Source organism: Malus domestica, chromosome 07 (genome assembly GCF_042453785.1).
Source record: "Malus domestica chromosome 07, GDT2T_hap1".
Taxonomy (NCBI): domain Eukaryota; kingdom Viridiplantae; phylum Streptophyta; class Magnoliopsida; order Rosales; family Rosaceae; genus Malus; species Malus domestica.
Window position 1 is genome coordinate 13615758 of NC_091667.1, and position 22299 is coordinate 13638056.

At 38.0% G+C, this 22299-nt stretch overlaps 2 protein-coding genes across 2 annotated transcripts; both read left to right on the forward strand.

Moving 5' to 3' along the window:
• The first annotated feature begins 282 nt into the window (after positions 1 to 282).
• On the forward strand, positions 283 to 2938 carry LOC114826032 (uncharacterized). Its single transcript, XM_029105621.2, has 2 exons — positions 283 to 515; positions 1731 to 2938. Exon 2 carries the CDS (start codon positions 1783 to 1785, stop codon positions 2776 to 2778), a length of 996 nt encoding a protein of 331 aa, XP_028961454.1. The 5' UTR covers positions 283 to 515; positions 1731 to 1782; the 3' UTR covers positions 2779 to 2938.
• A 3450-nt stretch (positions 2939 to 6388) lies between these two features.
• On the forward strand, positions 6389 to 10405 carry LOC103404504 (vesicle-associated protein 1-2). Its single transcript, XM_008343426.4, has 8 exons — positions 6389 to 7665; positions 7789 to 7859; positions 7978 to 8059; positions 8158 to 8273; positions 8408 to 8569; positions 8666 to 8716; positions 9526 to 9603; positions 10057 to 10405. Exons 1-8 carry the CDS (start codon positions 7614 to 7616, stop codon positions 10165 to 10167), a joined length of 723 nt encoding a protein of 240 aa, XP_008341648.1. The 5' UTR covers positions 6389 to 7613; the 3' UTR covers positions 10168 to 10405.
• Positions 10406 to 22299: the final 11894 nt, after the last annotated feature.

Consider the following 22299-nt stretch of genomic DNA (forward strand, 5'->3'; position numbering starts at 1 on the left):
AAGCAAATAGCCCTACAACACATTTTAATTTTTTAAGTTTTTATGGTGAGTGAGATAATAACATGAGTAAGGTGGGTCTAGCAGAGCTTTATTAAAATATGAATCTCACTTAATTAAAGTTTGGTGTCAATAAAAAGACTTAAATCAATACATATGAGATTGCTCACGTATTGTGATTTATACGTTACAGTTGATTGATTAAAAAAATTTATTTTAAATTAAACATTTGCAACATTAATTTTACAAAATAAATTATAAAATCTACAGTTGGATCGTAAACACAAAATCTCTGAATCTGTCAAAATATCTAAAGATTCCTCAAAATAACAATATAGGCCTCGTTACACTGCACGGCAACACCCGCCATCTTTAGTTCTTACCCGCTTCAAGCCGTCCCGTTTCAACAGCGTCGCAATCTACACAATCGTCGCAATCGTCGCAACGCTAATATGTTCCAACGTCCCAGGCCATCAGATTGATTCTCGGATTGGCTGAAGAAGAAGGACCTCAAACAGGTAAACCTAATTTCGACCCCTAATCCAATTCGCTCTCCGTTTACCACATTTCATCTTTAAATTATACGTTTTGTTCTGTTTGGCTGCTGGGAAAACCCTCAGGAATGAAAAGATTGGGTATTCCAATAACAATAAATTTTCCAGGAAAAGGGTTTCTCTCTATTTGAATGGATATGCGAAAGATGCGTCTTTGAATAAAAATTGGGTTTTGCACATAGGAGAAATGGACATAACATTTGAATTGCACTTTCTGGGTGCTTATAGTTTCTTCCTTGATAATTAAGGTTGTGTTTGTTGGACATGATTGGTTTGGATGAGATAAATCACTAGACTCGAAGCATGGTGGAGTAAATGGATGTCTAACTTCTGAATTTGGTCCTAGTTGAAGGTAGAAGATGAGTAATCATGAAGGTAAATTGTCCTTCCTAATCCCCATTGAAAATGGTAGGATGAGGACCGATAAATTTCATGAAACTTCCGTCTTCTACCTTCAACTTGGACGAATTTTGGAAGTTCGTCATCCGTTTATTCCATTAGTATGCCTGAATCTAGTGAATTCTCCCATCCAAGCTAATCAACAAAGGCAGCCGAAGGGTGCTGGCAATTGGGAATCTGAAGTAAACCTTCTTGTGGGATTTAAAGCTCCTCAATTGTATGAAATCGTGTTAGTCTCTGATGAACCAGAGAGTCGTTACTATTTAGTCTTTACTTGGTAATTGTTGGTAACTTAAAAACATGTTGGGTCTACATGGTGTTAGAAAAATATCCAATTAGTCACGTTGCCATATTAGAAGTCTAGAACAGGCATTTTGATGCCCCACAATAGCGAAATCAGTCCGGTTGTAAATTTTTATCCCAAAATTAAGAGGATATGATGAAGCACCGCACTGCAGTCCCTATTAGCCGTTTGAAGAACATTCATGTCGAAAGTCAAATAGTAAAAATCGTTTGAGCATCTGCTTGCAAAGTTGTATGTTGATCTTTAAGGGTTTGCTTGGTTTAACATGATATTCGTAAGTTCATAGATTTGCTGGTCTACTTATAAGATTTGTCATATGCACTGTTTTGTCTGATAGGAATAAAAGTATATGATCATAATGTGTGATTTCATGAGCCAAGAGACCATTGTTTTCTCAACATTTTTCTTTGCTTACATCCTCTTTTCTGTTTACTATTTCTCGCTTCTTTTTTTAACTTTATATTCGCATGTTTCAGAGTGAAAAGCGTACATCTGATCAAAGTTGCATTTGACTCATTACCCAAGAGAATGGCATCATTAGCTCAACCTCCATTCATGATGTCTGCCAATATTGTTCGCAGAGTCCACCCTGCAATGCAGAAATCAGTGAAAACACCAAATACAATACATATGCCCACCTTGTCTCACATTTGGATAAAACTTTCCCCTGTTTGCTGCACAAAACTGACTCGCTTGGAGCCCTCATCTGCCTCATACGCCCCCACGGAGAGTGCTGGTGACAACTTCTTGAATAAAACCTCCAACATATTTGAAACCCTTTCTTCTATTAGCAATGATGAAGCACCAGAAACCAACAGTGAAACGCATACTGATGCAAGTAATCAGACAAAAACGGAGTTTCAGGTCCTCAAATGGCCAATGTGGCTCTTGGGCCCTTCTCTTCTCCTCATCACCGGCATGGTGCCAACTTTGTGGCTACCAATATCTTCCATATTCCTAGGCCCCAACATAGCCAGCCTGCTTTCCTTGGTCGGACTTGATTGTATATATAATCTTGGCGCAACCCTTTTTCTACTCATGGCCGATTCTTGTGCTCGGCCTAAACAGCCAGAACAAGCCTGTAAAAGCAAGCCCCCATTTAGCTACCAGTTTTGGAATATAGTTGCAACCGTGTCTGGATTTATCGTTCCCCTAATAATGGCTTTTGGATCCCAAAAGGGTTTCCTCCAACCCCAGCTGCCCTTCATCTCATTTGCAGTTCTATTGGGTCCCTACCTTCTGCTTATTTCAGTACAGATTCTGACAGAGATGCTGACTTGGCATTGGCAGTCACCGGTTTGGCTTGTGACCCCTGTAGTGTACGAGTCTTACCGGCTGTTGCAGCTGATGAGGGGATTGAAGCTTGGAACTGAGCTCAGTGCACCAGCATGGATGATGCATACGATCAGAGGACTAGTGTCGTGGTGGGTACTGATTCTTGGCATGCAGCTGATGAGAGTTGCTTGGTTTGCTGGTTTCAGCGCTCGAACTCGTAAGCAGGAGCCGCCTTCTGCTGATGACTAGTTTCTGGTGATGTATACCCCATCTCGGAGAAGAAATGACTCTGGCCTTCAATATTGTTTTGTGTTGTAAGTGAAGGAATATTTGGTTTATCACCTTATCCTTTGCTTTGTTCATATTAATGTTATCAAACGTTAAAAATGAGATCATTTTTATTCCATGACATGACTGTATTCGCAAACCAAACGAATGTTATTTTGGACATACAGAAATAGTACGAATGTGATGTGTGCATAAAAAAAATAGCATGAATGATGTGTTTAATATCGATTTATTTCTCTGATTCTTATTGTAAATTTGTAAAACGTTGTACAAAAATAAATCTCTTCCCGTGAAAGTTCTGGCACAAGAATCATAAAGCGAAAATGCACATGAAAGGAAGGACGATTTTTTTCCTTGGGTATGAATTGATAGATTTACATATTTAAGGGTGCATGCATATCAAGTTACCATCTAGTTCTTGGTCTAGTAGTACTTTTTTTTTTAATGTTAAAATAGGCCCCCAATTTGAATCTCTATTTCATCAATAAGAAAAGAAGATTCAATTAGGGCTTTGGAAGAATTTTAGAAGAATGTAATCAGTTAGGATTTTAAAAGATAGTCTGAATTTTAAATGGGATAATGTTAGAGACTAAATTTTTAAATCAAATTTTGTAAACCAAATTATATGAATGTTGATGATTGAATTATTACGTAAATATTGATTGACGCGTTTATTTTTTATTAGTGACACATCATTTAATTTATAAGTTTAGTTTAAAATTTTGAGCTCCTAACATTATCCTTTTGAATGAGTTTCATATACTTGACAAAGACTTTTTTCTCATAGTTTTCAGGAGTGAGGTGCTTAAAAAAAAGCATCCATGAAAAAAAGCTGTGAGGGTTTTAGGTGTTTGGTAAACTACAAAAAAAAAGACTTATTTTGAAAGCTGCTGTGAGAATAAGCTAAAATCAAAGGAAAAAGCTGAAGCTGCTATTTGCAGCTTTGGAAAATTGGTTTTTTTTCAAAACACATGGAGCTACAATGCTCATTTACTGAAAAGACCCACTATCAGACTGCTTTTTTTTCCAAAAGCACTTTTACAAAAAAGTTTACCAAACATTCTGCTGATTTATTTCACAACCGCTTATTTTCACAGCACAACCGCTTATTCTCACATCAACTTTTTTTCAAAACACAACAATACCAAACCAACCTTCAGTGGAGTTGGTTTAATTTTATCAAAGAGTTTGATAAATTTTTGTAGATTTTTGTGGATTCGTACAACTTTTTAGTGGTGCATTTAATAATGGGCATTTTTATTAATTTTAGTAATTGAAATGTCGGGTGGGCCAGCATGTCATTTGTGCTGTTAATTGTGACCAAGGAAGAAAATATCGGTAATATCGGAAATATCAGTAGTCCGAAAACACGGAAATATCGATGGAAATATCGGGATAATATCGATATCGATAAAAATTACATGGAAACCACGGAAATTGTAAGAAAAACTTGGAAATTTTTAATGAAACTTTGTAGGATGTTTATTTAGTCAATTATCTATTAGAGCAAGTCCAACGGGACTTGCTTTGCCCAGCCCCCAGCACAAAAAACAGCCTGGCCCTCAGTGAAATTGCTCCAGCCCACAAAGTTGCCTAGCACCCAGCCCATGCCAGGCAACAGCCCAGCCCAATTTTGACAGACCAAGAAGCTGGCCTATTTGGCTGGCGCGTGCACGACAAGCGCGCCTGGGCGCGAGTAGCCGACAGGTTGCAGAGGGGCTGTCAGCCCACTTGTGTTCCGGATCCCATCAGCGACGTGGCATGCTCATAGCCGTTGGATTTCCAACGGTAAAAAAAATTTAAATTTTACTTTTAAAATAGACCGTCCGATCATAGATCAACGGTCTACGTTAATTAACTAAATTAAAATTTATTAAAAAATACAGAAAAAATATTAAAAAATACAGAAAATTTTAAAAAATTTATTTATTTTTTCTATAAATACCTAACTCTCATCTTCCAACTTACACCACATTTCAATATTTTCTACACTTTCTACCAAAGCTTTCATATACTTTTTGTGTGAAAAAAAAATACCAAAAAGCTTGTGGTTGAAGAATAAAGTGTATTTGATGAGTTTATGTAATTTCATTTTTATAGTTTATTTGATGAGTATGTAATTTTATTTTAGTGTGTATTTTTTTTTAAGTTTATTTGAAATTTTATCTGAAATTGGTTAAAAATCTTATCCAAAATAAACTTAAAAAAAAAAACACACCAAATAAATGCGCTGGGTGCCAGCGCATTTTTTTAGGGGTGGAGATGCCTTGGCCTATTACTGTTCACTCCAGTCTATTACTGTTCACTTGAGTGGATAAATGCGCTGGGTGCTGGCGCAAAGTCCTTAGGGGTGGAATTGCTCTTAGTTTATCACAAAAAATTGGAAGGAAATGCATTGCATGATGGATTTAACTGATTTAAGTTGATTATATAGCGAGCTGGCAAACATTGTGAGTGTAGAAAATATGTAGTAATTAATGAAAGAAGTTTAAACACACCATAATCATTTATATATAATTAATTAGTACAATATTTGGAGGTTTTATTTAGGATATTAAAAAAAAAAAAAAGGGAAGTGAATAAAATGATGAAAAATAATGTGCCGAATTTGACAATTTAAATTTCTTACACATAAGCATGCGTCTAGGCGTTGAAGTTCCAAATTATAGTATATCAATTAACGATTGAAAATCAATACATTGAATAAGATTAAACTTTAATTTGGATGCCGATTATGTTTTTTCAACTTGATATAAAGTAAAAGTATTGAATTTTGGAAGCTAGGAGTGTGTCAATTGAATTTTGGCTGACGTGCAAGGTATCAATCTCTTCGTCTCTTCGAGGGCTACAACTTTCCTTTTTGTTTCACTCAATTTCGTTGCGTATTGAAAAAGTTATACTCATTTGAATCTTACCCAGTTTCCGGCGACCTCAGTAGATTTCGAGGCAATTTCCGGCCAAACCACAACGAGTCAGACGTCGTGTGAGGTACCATTCTCTTCGTCTCTTCGAGGGCTACAACTTTCCTTTTTGTTTCACTCAATTTCGTTGCGTATTGAAAAAGTTATACTCATTTGAATCTTACCCAGTTTCCGACGACCTCAGCTACCTCAGTGACTTTCGAGGAATTTTCCGGCCAAACCACTACGATTCAGACATCGTGTGAGATACCATTCTCTTCGTCTCTTCGAGGGCTACAACTTTTCTTTTTGTTTCACTCAATTTAGTTGCGTATTGAAAAAGTTATATTCATTTGAATCTTACCCAGTTTCCGACGACCTCAGCGACCTCAGTGACTTTCGAGGCATTTTCCGGCCAAACCACTACTATTCAGACATCATGTGAGGTACCATTCTCTTCGTCTCTTCGAGAGCTATAACTTTTGTTTTTGTCTTGCTTGATTTCGTTGAGTTTTGACAAAGTTATGGCCGTTTAAAGTGGGTGTAAAATTTCGGCCGAAATTTTGATTTTTTCCCCATTAGGCGAGTCCCACATCGCCCATGCAAGGAAGTGAGCAATGAATTTTTCCTATAAAACTCACACTCCCCCGGTGAGATAACCAAAACTTTTTGGCCTTTGGGCCATGATCAAGTTAACTATGTGTTGAGTTTTCTCAACATATTTAAGTATTTTTTTAATAAAATATCGTGATATTGTTGATAATTTTGAAAATATCGCGATAATATCGATAATATTGTGATATTTTGATGAAAATAGGTTGGATAGTTAAAAAAATTTCGGAACTTCAAAAAAACGACAATATCGGCGATATTTCGCCGATATTATCGATTTTTTCCTCCTTGATTGTGACTGTGGATGTGATGGTGGCATGGCCGTGGCCGTGGCAGTGTTAGCTATGACAATGGTAGGATGGTGGTAGTAGACACGGTGTTGGTGGCAATGAAGGCTGGGATGGATCAAAGAAAAATTGCTTAAGTTCCGTTTGAAAATCAACCGATTTCATCATTTTTTCGTTATTATTCAATGAAAGTCAATGAATTTTTGAATAACTTAAAAACTTTCGTAGGTTCTATATAAATGTTAATTGAATACATTGAAATTTATGAAATTTTAGATGTTTTTAAAAGTTCGATTACTAAAGTTAATATACCCGAATTCTTATAAATTATTTAAAATCCTAATAGGTTTTTTTTTTAGGCTTAAAAATGAGATTAATTAGTGGCTTCGACAATGCACTATCTTGCAATTCATTAATATTAAAAATCGAATTTAGAATGTACTGTGTGAAATACAGGTTTAGAATTGGTTTCAACAATTGAATATTTCAGACTCTCACTCATGAGTGACATATCCTTGATTTTTGTCAAAAACGAATTTGAACCACATTATTGTCAACCTATTATATGACTAATTTAATTTATATTAGTATAGATAATATCATTTGTTAAAAAAAAGAAAAAAAAAAGCGTTGAAAATAGTAAGAACCAAAATGCCTTCTTCTTTTTGTTTGGTCAAAGTACATTGTCATTCATGACTTGGCCATTAAGTGATTCGATTATTTGTTTCTTCGGGTAATCAAAAAGACAAATCTACCCTTCAAACACCAATAAAAGTACAGCTTTGATCTGAACCGAAGGAGCCGGTGACAAACCAAAACCAAAACCGAGGTGACAGAAAGACAAGCCAACACAGTCCCACGTTGTTCCTTCCCCTCTCTCAAATCATCCGAATCTCTCCCTCTCTCTCCCCCTCTCGACCACTCCTTGCCACCGGAAAACCGCTCAACCCGCCGCAAAACCACCATCCTCTCTCTCTCTTCTCCGATCGCTTCCGATATGAGCACCGGCGAGCTTCTCAGCATCGAACCCCAAGAGCTCCAATTCCCCTGTACGCTCTCTCTCTTTAACTGCTTCTCCTTTACTTGCAGATCCGCCTTTTTTATTTTTTACTCTTTCTGATTTTTTAACTTTCATTTTTTTGATTAATTTCTTTGGATTTGAATGAAATTAGTTGAATTGAGGAAGCAGATCTCTTGCTCTCTGCAACTCTCCAACAAAACCAACGACTATGTGGCTTTCAAGGTAAAAAATTTTCACCCCTTTATACTTTTTCACCAGGGAAGTTAATTTTTGGGTCTGTTCAATTTTGACTGTTAGAGATTTGCAATCTTGGTTTTGGTGTAATATTGTGGTCTTTTAGGTAAAAACAACAAATCCCAAGAAGTATTGTGTTAGACCAAACACGGGGGTTGTGTTGCCAAGGTCCACATGTGATGTTATAGGTATACCCGCCACACTGTAATTCATTCTTAATGGCTAATTATTCGCATAATTACGATATCCCTATGTGTTAACATGTGAAATTTGTATGTGGGTTAAGTGACAATGCAAGCACAAAAGGAGGCGCCTTTGGATATGCAATGCAAGGACAAGTTCCTTCTTCAGAGCGTCGTTGCCAGCCCTGGGACGACCACCAAGGACATCACTGCAGAGATGGTAGTTATATGATTTCTATGTGGCTTTGTGTATGAGTTTTCGAGTTTACTTAGCTATATTTTTTGTGTAACTGACTTGTCGAAGTATATAACATGTGTTTGCGCAACTGGGTTTTTGTGTTTGTTAATTTTTAGTTCAATAAGGAGTCGGGGCATAATGTTGAAGAGTGTAAGTTGAGGGTTCTCTATGTTGCTCCGCCTCGGCCACCATCGCCGGTTCGCGAAGGTTCAGAGGAAGGTTCATCACCCAGGGCTTCAGTGGACAACGGGAGTGCAGCTGCTTCTGAGTTCAAAGCTGTGAGTACTTCTTGATGGATCATAAAAGAAAGAGAACAATTTGATTTTGCCTTTAACTGTATTAAATAATGATTTCGTGATTATTTTTGGTTTTAGGCTTCAAGAGCTTTCTCTGAGCAACACGAGCCTCAAGATAACTCATCTGAGGTATACTTTTTATTTTTAAACTAGGTGGTGTGTTGAGTGTTGAACATTAAAGGTTTATGTGGCTGTCAATTAATGTTGGTTGTTTTTGCATGATTTGCATCTGTGTTTATTTTACTAGTACAATACATCATTTTTAAACGTCTAACCCCATCCATGCGTGCGGCCTTTCATGTTTAGCATCCACTATAATTTGAACAGTTCATGGAACTCCTGATTTCTTTGATCATCATAGCAAAGCATTTTAATGCCCTGGCAGACCTGAGGGCGGGTGGATTAGTTGTATCTTATGAAGTTGTTTTCAGATATTTTAGCGTATAGCAGCGGAGAGACCCCTAAGACTTCCCTGGCTACTTTTCCATTAGATTTTGTTGTTCATAAAGCTCTATTTATAAGTTACCATTCCTCAGTTATGAATCCCTCCATTTACACAAGAAACTGAGATAAGACTCATAATTTCAGAATTTACGATGACTCAAGTAGTTTGCAAGTCTTGTATTCGTTCGTGTAGGTTGAAAATTCCCTTTTGGTGAATGCCCTTTTCACAATATTGTATGGCGAGCTTGAGCATTATTTCAATTGGATTATCCCTTTCAAGTTTCTCATTTAGACTCAATATTGCTGATAACCATTTTGGATGTCCATTGTCCTATAATTGACATTGTATATTTGTTTTTAATAGTGAAGGATATTTTTATCATGAAATGAATTTGTGGGAGCCTTGTGCACTGGGTACGACCTAATGAATTTGTGGGGTTGCAGAATATTGACGTTGGCGGTATAAGGTAGTTAATATAATTTTGTAATTGCAGGCAAGGACATTAATCGCTAGGCTGACTGAGGAGAAAAATTCTGCCATTCAGCAAACTAACAGGCTTCAACAAGAACTGGTGAGGAACTTTTTGCTTTGGTCATTTTAATGTCTGAGTGGAACATGGTAGTTAACATGACCTCTTTACAAAAGAACTAAAGATCATGAGAAGTTTTCAAGATTTTAAACCCTCACTAGAATACTAATTTGAGCTAGTTGAGCTTTGTTAATAGTGATGTGTAATTGGTGTACTAATTACGATCCAGGAAGCTTATTACAATCTGGAAAGCTTCTTAATGATATTTTAAATTGCATGAAACCTAGATGTTTAAAGATTTGACATCGTATAGCTGTTTTGTCAAATCTGATCTGTCAGTATTTGATAATTCTCAGAAACCATTTATGGTACATCACTATACCGCCAGTTTTGAATGTTAAAGCTGTGTTACAATTCTGTACAGACTTAAGCATCTAGGTGAAAGTGAAACGAGATTGTTGACTTGTGCTAATACTAATAAAACGTCATATGCAGGATGTTTTGAGGCGCGGGGCCAACAGGAGTGCTGGCGGTATTCCATTTATCTATGTTCTTCTAGTTGGCTTGATTGGCATTATTTTGGGGTACATTCTGAAGAAGACATGACCAGGCACCTAACATTCCCGGGGCACTCCCTTTGCTGGACAATGAAATGTAAAAAAAGAAGTAAAAAACCAGAAATTGAATGCGTGGTTGATTTGTGGCAACTTTTGTTTGTCGTATTACCAATCTGTATTGACATTAGAGAATGTTCTGAAACACATTAGACGTAGCATTTTCTCATTGTATTAGACACCTTAAAATTGGTTCTGTTATTGACATGTAAGTTGAAAGTTTTCCGTTATGCGGCCGCCTCCCTTGTGAAAATATTTGTGTTTTCTTTCCTGAATCGAGGATTGGTTTTCTTCTCCAATGTTGGACGAATTGTAGGTTCGATTTCGATTTTTCGAAACATGTTCTCAGGCCCAAGTGTCTCAAATGCAAGTTATTACAAGGTTTGCTTTCACACTGTCGAATTTCAACCAATGCAAGCTTTAACCTAACGGATATATACTCTTCATGCAAGTTATTATAGTTGACTATTCTCACAACACAGCATAAAGCAACTTTTGTAAAAAGCACAATACCAAACTAGCCCTTAGCCTATTGTTTACAAACTTCACAGAAATCTCTTTACTTGGTAAAATTCGAAATATCTATCGTCCCTGAGTCACTACTTACACCAAAAATTGGCTATTGACCTGTTCCTTTTCCATATTTGATTTGCTCTGGAAAAAAGTGTTGGAATGTAAGTTGTTTTGCAACCTTGAGGTTTCGAAGTAAGACCAAAGTGTTTCAAATGTGTAACGGCTAGTTTTTATTTAAAGTGCAAAGGCTAGTTTTTCATGAGAATGGTAGGCAGAATCCTAGTCACTTGTTAGGATTAGAACATGTGAATGGCTGAAATTTACACATCTAATTGTTGCCTTCAAGGCAGTGTACCTTTTGCGAAAATTGCAGATATAGAATGTTTGTCCAACGCTGATGAACGTTTTGCTTACTGAAATTCTAGCCAAATTCCTTTCGTTTTGTTTCCATCTTACATCATAATCTCTCCTTAAAATCCAAACTTAACATGGCATCAAAGCCTGTTTTCAATCTCTAGCTGGGCGTTATCGTGTTTGAGGGGAGATTTCTAATCTTGAAACCCCAGAAATCCTTGAAAAACAGAAACTCGAGCTCAAAACACTGAAACCTTCTCAGAAATTGTTCCGCTCTTACTTCAATGTCTATGAAACAACAATGGAGAAGTTAAAGTTCTAGTCTTTACAGGAGAACATTATGAGTTCTGGAGCATCAAGATGAAAACCATCTTCAAATCCCACGACCCTTGGGATTGCTCCAAAAAGGCTTCGAGACTTCCAAGGCAGAGGATGAAAATGATGAAGGTCTTCCCTTCCTCTGGGAAGGAAAACGTACTGAATGAGAACATGATCAAGGATGCAAAAGCCTTGGGAATCATATCTCCATCTCGAATCAAAATTTTCCAAGAATAGCACATGAGGAAACCTCAATGGGAGCTTGGGGCAAACTGCAAGATGAGTTCAGAAGTGACAAGGAGGTTAGAAAAGTTAAACTTCAAAATCTTAGAAGGGATTTTGAGTATACTAGAATGAAAGAAGGAGAACTTTTGAATGATTATTTCAATAGGTTTAGGCTGTTTGAACTTATGAACTAACTCAAGAATTTCTGATGCTAGGATTGTGCAAAAAAAATACTCATTGTATGGCACATTATGAATTTTATTGAGGAAACCAAAGACCCTAATACTTTGGGGATTCAAGAGGCTGTAACATCTCTCAAAGGCTTGGTAGGCATGCTGAAAACTTAACTAAGAATGTTGTCAAGGTCTGAACATTGGAAACAAAAGTAAGTACTCCAATGGACAGTCTTCAGGGAACCAAAATTTCAGAAACAAAAAGGAATAGAAAGGCAAAGGCAAGAAATGGGATGGAAAGCTTAATGTTGTACAAAATCAAAGTGTAGGAAATGGGGGAAATGAGACGTCAAACTCCCTGCAAAATTTGTGACAAGTTACATTTTGGGTCTTGTTTGTTCAAAGGAAAATCCAAGTGTTATAAATGTAACAGGTTTTGGCATCTTCAAAAGGACTGCAATGCAAAAGAAAATCAACTAGTCAACTTTGCAAATCAGGTTGAAGAAGCAAATGTGTTCTTTGCTCAGTGTAGAATGATAACTATGGAAAAGGCTAGCACTATCTGGTACATTGATAATGGATGCAGTAGTCATATTACTACACATGAGTCACACTATTCATAGGCATTGATACATCCTTCAAGAGCAGAGTGAAAACGGAAATGAAAATTTGGTTGACGCAGTTGGTAGAGGCACCTTAGTTATTAAGACCAAGAAATGGAAGAGGTACCTTAGAGAGGTTATACTTATGCCTAGACTTGATGAAAACCTACTTAGTATAGGCCAAATGATTGAGCATATATGTACTTTCTTCTATTTGGTGACTGTTGGAAATCTATGATGATGTCACTGTCCAACTTGGTGGCTTTAATATTGATGAAGAAAAACATCAGCTTTCCTGTATTCATGCATGACCTAGAATCAATTGCCATGAGAGCAAATGTTGTTGAAAATGATTGGTTATGGCATAGAAGGCTTGGCCATCTCAATTACCAAAGCCTTAAGAACTTTAAGAATCATGATTTGGTTTATGGACTACTTGAAATTGAAGATGTGAAAGAAGGATATGAAGGTTGTGCAATGGGAAAACAACACAGGGAACCATTTCCTACAATTGAAGGTTGGGGAGCAACTGAACCACTGAATTGATTCACAGTGATGTGTGGTCCAATGAGAACAACAACACTTGATGGGAATAGGTACTTCTTAACCTTTATTGATGACAAAAGTAGAATGTGTTGGGTTTACTTGCTAAGGCTTAAGTCTAATGTTTTTGTTGTGTTCGAGAAATTCAAGCATATAGTTGAGAGACAAAGTCGTTTTGAAATAAAAGAAGTTGAGAAGTGACCGAGGTGGAGAATACACTTCACTAAAACTTGATAAGTTTTGTGATGACATTGGTTTAGAAATGCAGTTGATAGTACCATATAACCCTTAACATAATGGAGTGGCTGAGAGGAAAAATAGATCAATAGTGGAAATGGAAAGATCAATTGTACATGAAAAAGAAATGCCCTATCATGTTTTGGAGAAGCAGTCAATATTGCAATGTATTTGTTAAATATAGGGTTGTGCTATTCACACATCTTAATCACTTTTCCCACACCTTTTTCATTTTTTAATACTTTATTCATATCTATAATTTGATTCCATATATGCCCTTTCTGTTTTTTGTACTTTGTCCTTTGGAATTTGTTTTTTTTTTATTTTTTATTTTATACTTTAACTCCTACACTCCTCACTTCTCCTCCACTTTTCCCCTGTCTCTTTTCTTGCCTTTAAACCTTTCTTCTTTTCTTTTGTGACCACTCATTTTTCCTATTTTCTCCTTTCCTTTTTTCCTTCACCCTTTTCCTATGTGCCTTCGCTCCCATTTCCAATCCATTGCGCTTCTTGATTACAACCGGTAGAAAAATCACAATGGATGACTTGAGAATAATAGATTAAGGACTCCAACAAATATTGGAATTGGCATGCAAGGAGAATGGCATGAAAGAAATTTTCGGAATTGATTTCTTCTCTTAACACTTTTGATGGCAAGTTTCTAAAGTATTTTCTCAAATTATTCAGATTGATTTTCGAATTTAGGGTTTTGTTCTTTTTTTTTTTTTGTTTGTTTGTTAGAATCTGAAATTGTTCTGTAGAATTTGGCAAGACAATTTTTCGTCTAAACCTACGACTATGAGACTAGAGAATCTCATTATTATTATTTTTCATTTCAATTAGCATAAAGAGCAAAGTTACTTCATGTTAACATGTTTTGGTGGCTGGTACTGAGACATAATTTCAATTAAGCAAGTACCTTTGAATGCAATGTTTTGGTATAAATTTGATAAAATTCATACAATGCTTTGGCATACATTTCATATATATATATAAAGTATATATTCCATTTATATAAATGTGCTGGTGTGTGATATATAGGAAGTTAATCAACGATTGATAAGCCCAATAAAATGCTTTCTTTGTTGGCGAAATGTTTTGAAAGTCGAGAAGACCTCATTGGTGAAGTTCGTAAGATAACATTAATGCAAGAGTTCATGATTGTTATTAGAAGATCCAAGACAAATACATATGTTGCTATTAGTTGTGACAGAGGTGGGGGTTATTAAGCATCTAAAACTTGACTAGATCGAAGAAAAAGAACTTAGGATCTCGCCCTATAAACTGTCCATTTGAAGTCAAGTGTTGTAAAAAAATGAAGAATTTTGGAAGTTAGAGATAAAAAGTTTGCTGCAAAACCATGAATTTTCGAATGACATGTGTAGACATCCTTCTTGTTGTCAAATTTCACAAGAGAAAATCTTATGGATTAAAGATTATGAAGGAGAGTCTAGCTGGGCGTCCAGTTATAATCAGATAGCTAAGATTATGAAGGAGAGTCTAGTTGAAACATCTATAATTAGATAGATAAGATTAAATTTTAACGGTCATGATCGCCTGCTTAGCAGGCTCAGATTTTAAGACTCAGAAGAGGATCATGATCCATTTTCATGTACTTTTTCTTATTTAGTTGGGGGGGGGTGGGGTGGTTGGGGGACGCGCGCTGGGCACACATGTTTTTATTTTATGATTTTTTTGGTCTTATAATTAAATAAAGTTATTAGATGTTTTTGGTTAAAATACAAAGTTTTGAAGTCATTTTCATTAATTTTTCTTTTTTAAAATCCATGCAAATCTAATTGTAGTCAATTGAGATTTTAATAGCTACCTTTGGAATCCATCCAAATCTAGGTGTATTAAAAAAATTAAAGATTTTGTAGGATTTCATTAATTCATGAATTTTGTAGGATTTGACAGCAAGAAGTATATATAACCAACACCAAATAGAATCCTACCTCTATCCTTAGGATTTCAAATCCAGGGACCTCTTTGGATGTCTGACTCTCTCTTCCTTTCACTACCTGCCAACCACTTTCTTTGTTTTATCTTCTCCCTTCACCTCTACAATTTTTTCTTCATCTCTGCAATTTTTCTTCGATTTTCTGCAATTTTGTGCAATTTTTTCTTCATGGAAGATGGGGAGATTTTAAACGACCTTAATTTTTCTTCATGATAGATCTCTAAAATAGGCACAACTGCACCCAACCTCCATCTATTGTGGTGGGTTGATTTTATAACTGTGTCTCCAATTCTTCACCTTGTGGAGTGGTGTTGGTACAACATATGGGCACATGCACTCTGGAATTACTAACATTCGAATCCAATCTGTATGGTGCCAACAAATACTTTGATGGATTTTTCATCCTCTTGCTTTTGTATGTTCATCCTATTTTTCCCTTAAGGATTGTTTTTTTTAACAATCCTACTTATATTACTGGACTTTAACCTGTCAACTAGTCAGAATGCAACTTCATTTTTTAGATTTATGACCTAGGTATCACCATTTGATTTATTTGACGGTCAAGATTTAGCTTTGCAAAATCTATCAAAATTCATAGAAATTTGTTATATGAATCTTCTCAAATCTTCTAAAATTCATATGGATTTTGTAGAAGTCTACATAATCCAATGAAATCTATCACTTATCAAAATCTATTAAACTCCTCTGAAATCCTAGGACATACTCCAACTCTAGGAGTAAAACTCAAATTTTAGGTTCAAAACCTATCCTAACATGCTCCAACCCTGGGGCCAAATATGAGTTTTAACCCAAAACTCATTTTTGGGACAAATTTAGTTCAGGATTCTCCCTGGGTTAGTGAATTTGCCCACCATGTATGTGTATTTTTTTTAGTTTTATATTTATAAATTCATTGAATCCAATAGCTAAAATCTAATATGATCAAATATAATGGTAAAAATAAATAAATAAATAAATAAATCTAATAGTCCAAATTTAAATCCAACGACTAAAATAATTAAAAAAAATTATTTCATGTGTTTCATATTCTTTTATAGTGCTCCACGAATTTCATAGTGTCGGTTTATTAATTTTTCAATATTTATCGGAATCTAAATATTTTTTGGTTAAAATGTTCATAAAATTGAATTAGCATAGTCTATGTGGAGCAAAAAATAATCAAGAAAAATATGGAGGCAACACATGGACTTTTGGGTGAAAAAGACAAAATTACCCTTGAGGCACACTAGGACTCCCACGCGCATGCAACAGACAATAACGGCTCAATCGAGGTCAAAGGTGATCAAAAGGGTATTCTTTTAAACCCTTTCATCACTCCTCATCAAATCCTCACCCACAAAGTAACTCCTAATTATCCTTTTCAAATTGGGATGAATTACCAAAATTAATTGATTAATTTCCTAATTGATTGCAAGATATTATTTGACATAATATCTTGCAATTAGAGCCAAGAAATCACCATAAGTGGCCGGTCCCTATTTATCCAAATAGGGCCAGCCACACCCCTATATATACCCCTTTATTTCTCAAAAAACCTAAGTCCAATTCCCTTCTAAAACTCTCTAAATTTCTCTGAACACTTTTCCCTCAAATTCTAACTTTGGCATCGGAGATTCTTCGGCCAAAGCCCCCCCATTCATTGTGGGCACGTGAGGTTTTTGGCCTTAATCTTAGATGTTATTATTTTGCAGGTGCATTTTCATCAAAGGAGAAGGCGGCGGAAATTTGCATCCACAAATTGGTGCTTTCATTGAGAGCTTGATTCACACGCTCGAAGAAGACTCTTGCATTCAACGTTTCTAATTTTTCTTCATTTAATCGTAGATTTACCCACTTTCCTACTTCTAGAATTTTTTATAAATTCTTTGAATAGCCCTGGGGAAGAAATATGATGACGGAAAAATTATGAAACAACAACAAAAGGCGCTCCCTACAAATTTGGGTTTTCACCCACTTAATGGATCACAGAGCAACAGTGGCTGCCACCACCCGCTGCCACTACCGTGGCCCAATCATCCTTGTTTTAATCCTACTGCAGCAAATCAGAAAACCAGCCCATGTCGGCCCAATCCTAATGTGAGTAGCCTTTGCGGCACATCCAAGAGAAGTCCACGCGGTGCATGCCCAAAGCTCTAGGCCCGCAAGTTGATTCATGCAATAGATCCATTAGCGCAACTCTAGCCAATGACTAAGCCAAACCTGGCCTCCAACGCACATTTGGAAGCCCAAAGCGCACGAGTCCAAAAAGCAATAAGCGACAACAACGAGCCCAAGCCCCAGCATGCATGCCTCATCCGTGTAAGCTCAACGCCAGTCTTCCAAAGGCCTATTCAGCGCGAGCCACGCTCCAATGCATTGAGACCTCCCATGTTCTAGCTTGCAGCCACGCGAGCCAGGCTACATAACCCAATCCAGCAGTACCCGATTGGAGAATCAAGTTGGCAGGTCTTAGCGGCCCATTTTCTATACTCAGCCGCGTGCCCATGACTAGATCTGTGACTCCTAGCGCCCATACAAGCCTATTTTTTGCTATCTCAAACCATTTTTTACTTTCCGAACCCATTTTTTGATGTTTCGGACCCTTTTTTTTGTTTTTTTTAATTGCAGATTTGGCTCATTGAAACTCAAAATCTAGTGTCTATAGTCCATTACACTTCCACTGCTCAAGGTGACGCATACCGTCCAAGCTCTTCCAACCCAAATGGTGAACAACACTTGTCTCGACAAGTCATAAAGTTAACAAACGCCCTCGCACAGCAGACGACCTTAGTGAATCAGCTTTTACAGCACACCAAGATGCAACGTGTCCCAAATGAGGTATCTTGAAGTAGGATAAGGGCAGACGACGAACCTCTCCAGCAACGTTCTAGCAAGCAGCCACTTGACCAGTCACGAATCAAGCATTCTGACGGTGTACACTCTTGACAGGGCCCCCAAGATAACGTATACTCTCGTCTTAGTGCGCATTCTCGATTAGTCACACATATGAGCATAAACTCACAGTTGGGGTCACACTATGATAATCAACATGAGCAACCTTCCAGACGAAGTGTTCATTCACAGTTAGGCCTGCAAGAAGCATCCTTCACCTCATATCGGAGTAGGCATCACGACGGACGGAGAGAAACAGTCACTTAATCCGACTCAAATTCAACTAGCAGCCTACGAAGAACTCGCTCGTTTGTTAGGAACGTATCACATGCACTGCAGCCGTGGCATAGACGAGCCGAACACATGGAAGAGCAGCCTAGACTGGCAAGTCACGGCTGAGGGTAGCCGAGAGCTCTAAGACCCCAACAAAGGCAAATTCAGGAAGAAGTAAGAAGGATTTTGAATGAGCAATTGTGCGATTTCTAACATAAAGTGGTCACTGACGAGGCACTATGATGGGACATGATAACCATAAGCAGGTCGCCCTTCACAGACGAGATCGAGCAAACAGAGCCTCCAAGCAAGTGTAGCATGCCACATTTCACATCCTTCAAAAGCAATAGAGACCAAGATATACACTTGAAGCACAACAGAAGCGCAATGATCCTCTATCAAGACAACGATGATCTCATGTGCAAGATATTCGCCATCACTCTATAAGGCAAGGCGCAAGATTGGTTTTACATCATGCTGCCACAATCCATTCGGAGTTTCAACGAACTTTTTTTGGTTTTCACCAAAGAATATTCACCCTATCGCTCAATCAAGAAGAAGTTCGGCCATTTGTTTAACGTCAAGAAGAACCCAAATGAGTCGCTTCGTGACTATGTGAAGAGGTTCAAAGTAAAGAACAGATGCAATGACTCAATAGCTATAGCAGCCTTCCAAAAATGACTTCCAACAGAGCACCCGCTATTTGAAAAATTGATCATGAAAGAAAATCTAACTTTGGCAAACTCTTTCGCTTTGGCAGAGAAGCATGCACTTTGGGATGAGGCTCACTGATGCACATTCAAGGCAAGTCCGAGCGATCTTGAATATGAAGTCCCCCACTACTCTGAACGTGATTCAAGGTCTGACCAGACAAGGACCTATTCACATGTTTAACGGTATCTGAAGTAGGAATAAGCTCTACCCTTATACAAGAAAAGCTGGGGGCCCAACTACCTATATTTCACAGTTCAAAAGCTCTCCTCGATGTGAAAACCAGCTACCAGAAATTCAAAACCTAACTTTAGCAATAGTTGTTGCAACCCGGAAGCTTAAGTTATACCTTCAGACGCATGCAGTCATCCTCATGTCGCACTATTCTGCCCAATCTAGACTCGCAACGATAAAGGCACAAACACTGGGGGTGTAAAGTTTTTTTTACGACCGCAACAACTCAGCCTAAAAGGTGTGCCAAGGGTAGACGAACACTAGAAGGACATACTCAGAAGCAAGTTTTGTCCTCGTCGCCCTAAAAGATTCTACACAGAAGCAACATGTATCAATAGTTGAGCACCACCTCCTATTGCGCGTTACACGGCCCCAGGCGACCCTTGCTCCGTAATTCAGCTCTAGAGTGGCCCAATACTGGCAGTTGCATCTCTTGCTGCATGTAACATGGCCTTAGCTTCACGATTCCCTACTACACCTTCACGCCTAGCCTATGCGACGCAATAGAGATACCCAATGATGCCTCAAAGGCAATCGAGCACACCTTAGCCAAGCCTGCTTCACATGATGAAGACTTCTGGCATTTGCACGTTGACGACTCATCTAACTACAAGGGCTCGGAAGCAAGCGTGGTCCTTGTCACCCCAGACGGTTCGATGCTCGAGTAGGCAATCACTCTAGGCTTCAAAGCATCCAACAATGAAGCAGAGTATGAAGCCCTACTAGTAGGCATTCGAATGGCAAAAGACTTGGTGATGAAAAAGCTTGCAATTAATTCTGATTCCTAGCTAATCACCAGCCATACTACTGAGGAGTACACGAAAAAATATCCGAAGATGGCGCAATACCTAGATAAGGTATGAAAGCAACTCGAGGTGTTTCAGACCTACACCTTCACTCAAGTTTCGCGGGCAGACAACGCTTACGTGGACACACTAGTTGGCCTAGGCTCCACCCTCAACTACCAATTCAAATGTTCTATTATGGTGGAGTATCTAGACAAGCCAAGCATAGAGGCGGAGCCAGCAGCCGATGTGTCATAGGTTAGTACAACTCCAAATTGGCAAGATTCCATTATAGACTATTTGATCAATGATACACTCTTTATGGAAAGATTGGAGTATAGAAAACTCCAAATAAAGGCGGCACGCTACTACATGTGAAACTACATTCTCGTCCGAAGATCCTACACTGGACCACATCTCCGCTGCCTAGCGCCTCCCGACGACCTAAAGGTTCTAAGCTCAATCCACGAAGACGTTTATGGAAATCACTCCAGAGGCTAATCTTTAGCACAGAAGGCCCTTAACGTTGGTTACTATGGACTACTATGCATCAAGATGCTAAGGAGTTAGTACAAAAGTGCGACCACTGCCAACGCTATAAGCCGGTACCAACACTGCTTGCCAAGGAACTACACCTGCAAACGAGTCCTTAGCCGTTCATACAGTGGGCAATCGACTTGGTAAGGCCAACGTCACACACTAGTGGGTGCAGAGGCATGATGATCGTGGCAATTGACTATAGAGATCGGATAAGCCAATGCATCCGCTTTAATCTTATTTATCTCATATCTTAGGAGCAGCCCACCTTTCTCCCAACGAAGAGGACTAAGCAGCCAACGTTATTCACAGTACTCAGCAAGAGAGCTCGACCCATGCTGGCTTTTCCCTCATTTTTTTTCTCTCGAACCAGCAGGCAGGAGGCTTGCATGCCCAGCATTCCAGCAGCACATGAAGCCCGTGACCTTCTCATTTTTCTCAATCACCGACCTAGCCCGCGTCAGATCCAAGAGCCCAAAGGACATGAGCCATGCGGTTCACCTAGCATTGTGCCTTAACGCCTCAATTTGTGGCCCTAACAGCACAACTGCGCTTAGCTCTAGCCAGACTGAGTAGCTTAAGCAGTGGTCCCAACTATAACACTCTCGGCCCATGCCAAGTCGATTCTTGGCCTCTGCTAGCCGATGTGCCGCACCATCCCGACGGTTGCTCTCCGACAACACTATCTAAGAAGAAGACAAGGAAAATTAAATTTTTCTTACCTCGGTGCGGAGCAGAGAAGACAAAGAAGCAACGAAATACAGTTATTTGCACAGGCAAGTGCAGAAGATTGCTAGGGGAGGGGGAACAAATATCATCTAGCTTTCTTTCTCTTGTAGGGTAGAATAAATTGCTCCGTGAAGTTGATTTAATCATCTACTTAAGGTAGACTTAAATAGACTTTAGAAGTGATTTATTGCCCTTTCCTAGAATGATCTAATTTCTAATTAAAGAGGGAATCTACGCTAAAATAGGAAACAATCCTATATTTCCTAAAGCAAGAAGATCTCTACACCTGCTACCCTTTCCTGCAAGCAGCCCAACATGTGTGAGGGCATTTGTGGAGCCAAAAATAATCAAGAAAAACACGGAGGCGACACGTGGACTTTTGGGTAAAAAGACAAAATTACCCTTGAGGCACATCCGGACTCCCACACACATGCAATGGACAATAATGGTTCAATCGAGGTCAAAGGTGATCAAAATTGTATTCTTTTAAACCCTCTCATCACTACTCATCAAATCCTCACCCACAATGTAACTCCCAATTATCCTTTTCAAATTAGGATTAATTACCAAAATTAATTGATTAATTTCCTAATTGATTGCAAGATATTATTTGACATAATATCTTGCAGTTAGAGCCAAGAAACCCCATAAGTGGCCGGTTCCCATTTCTCCAAATAGGGTCGACCACACCCCTATATATACCCCTTCATTTCTCAAAAAACCAAAGTCCAATTCTCCTCTAAAACTCTCTAAATTTCTCTAAACACTTTTCCCTCAAATTCTAACTTTGGCATCGGAGATTGTTCTATCAAAGCCCCCCCCCCATTCATAGTGGGCGCGTGAGGCTTTTGGACTTAATCTTATGTGTTATTATTTTGCAGGTACATTTTCGTCAAAGGAGAGGACGACGGAAATTTGCATGCACAGTCTACATGATCTTGTTTAAAAAAAAAAATTACTTTACGAAAAAAAGTATCCTAAATTTATTTTTTAATAATGTTGGGGTAAAAGTTTAATCTAAAAATGTAATTAAAAAAT

Bases quoted from the DNA above. Each gene is read 5' to 3' on its own strand.
- LOC114826032 (XM_029105621.2), top strand. From the start codon at position 1,783: ATGGCATCATTAGCTCAACCTCCATTCATGATGTCTGCCAATATTGTT.
- LOC103404504 (XM_008343426.4), top strand. From the start codon at position 7,614: ATGAGCACCGGCGAGCTTCTCAGCATCGAACCCCAAGAGCTCCAATTC. The intron at 7,860-7,977 runs GTAAAAAATTTT...GTGGTCTTTTAG, and splicing joins ACGACTATGTGGCTTTCAAG to GTAAAAACAACAAATCCCAA. The intron at 9,604-10,056 runs GTGAGGAACTTT...CGTCATATGCAG, and splicing joins ACAGGCTTCAACAAGAACTG to GATGTTTTGAGGCGCGGGGC.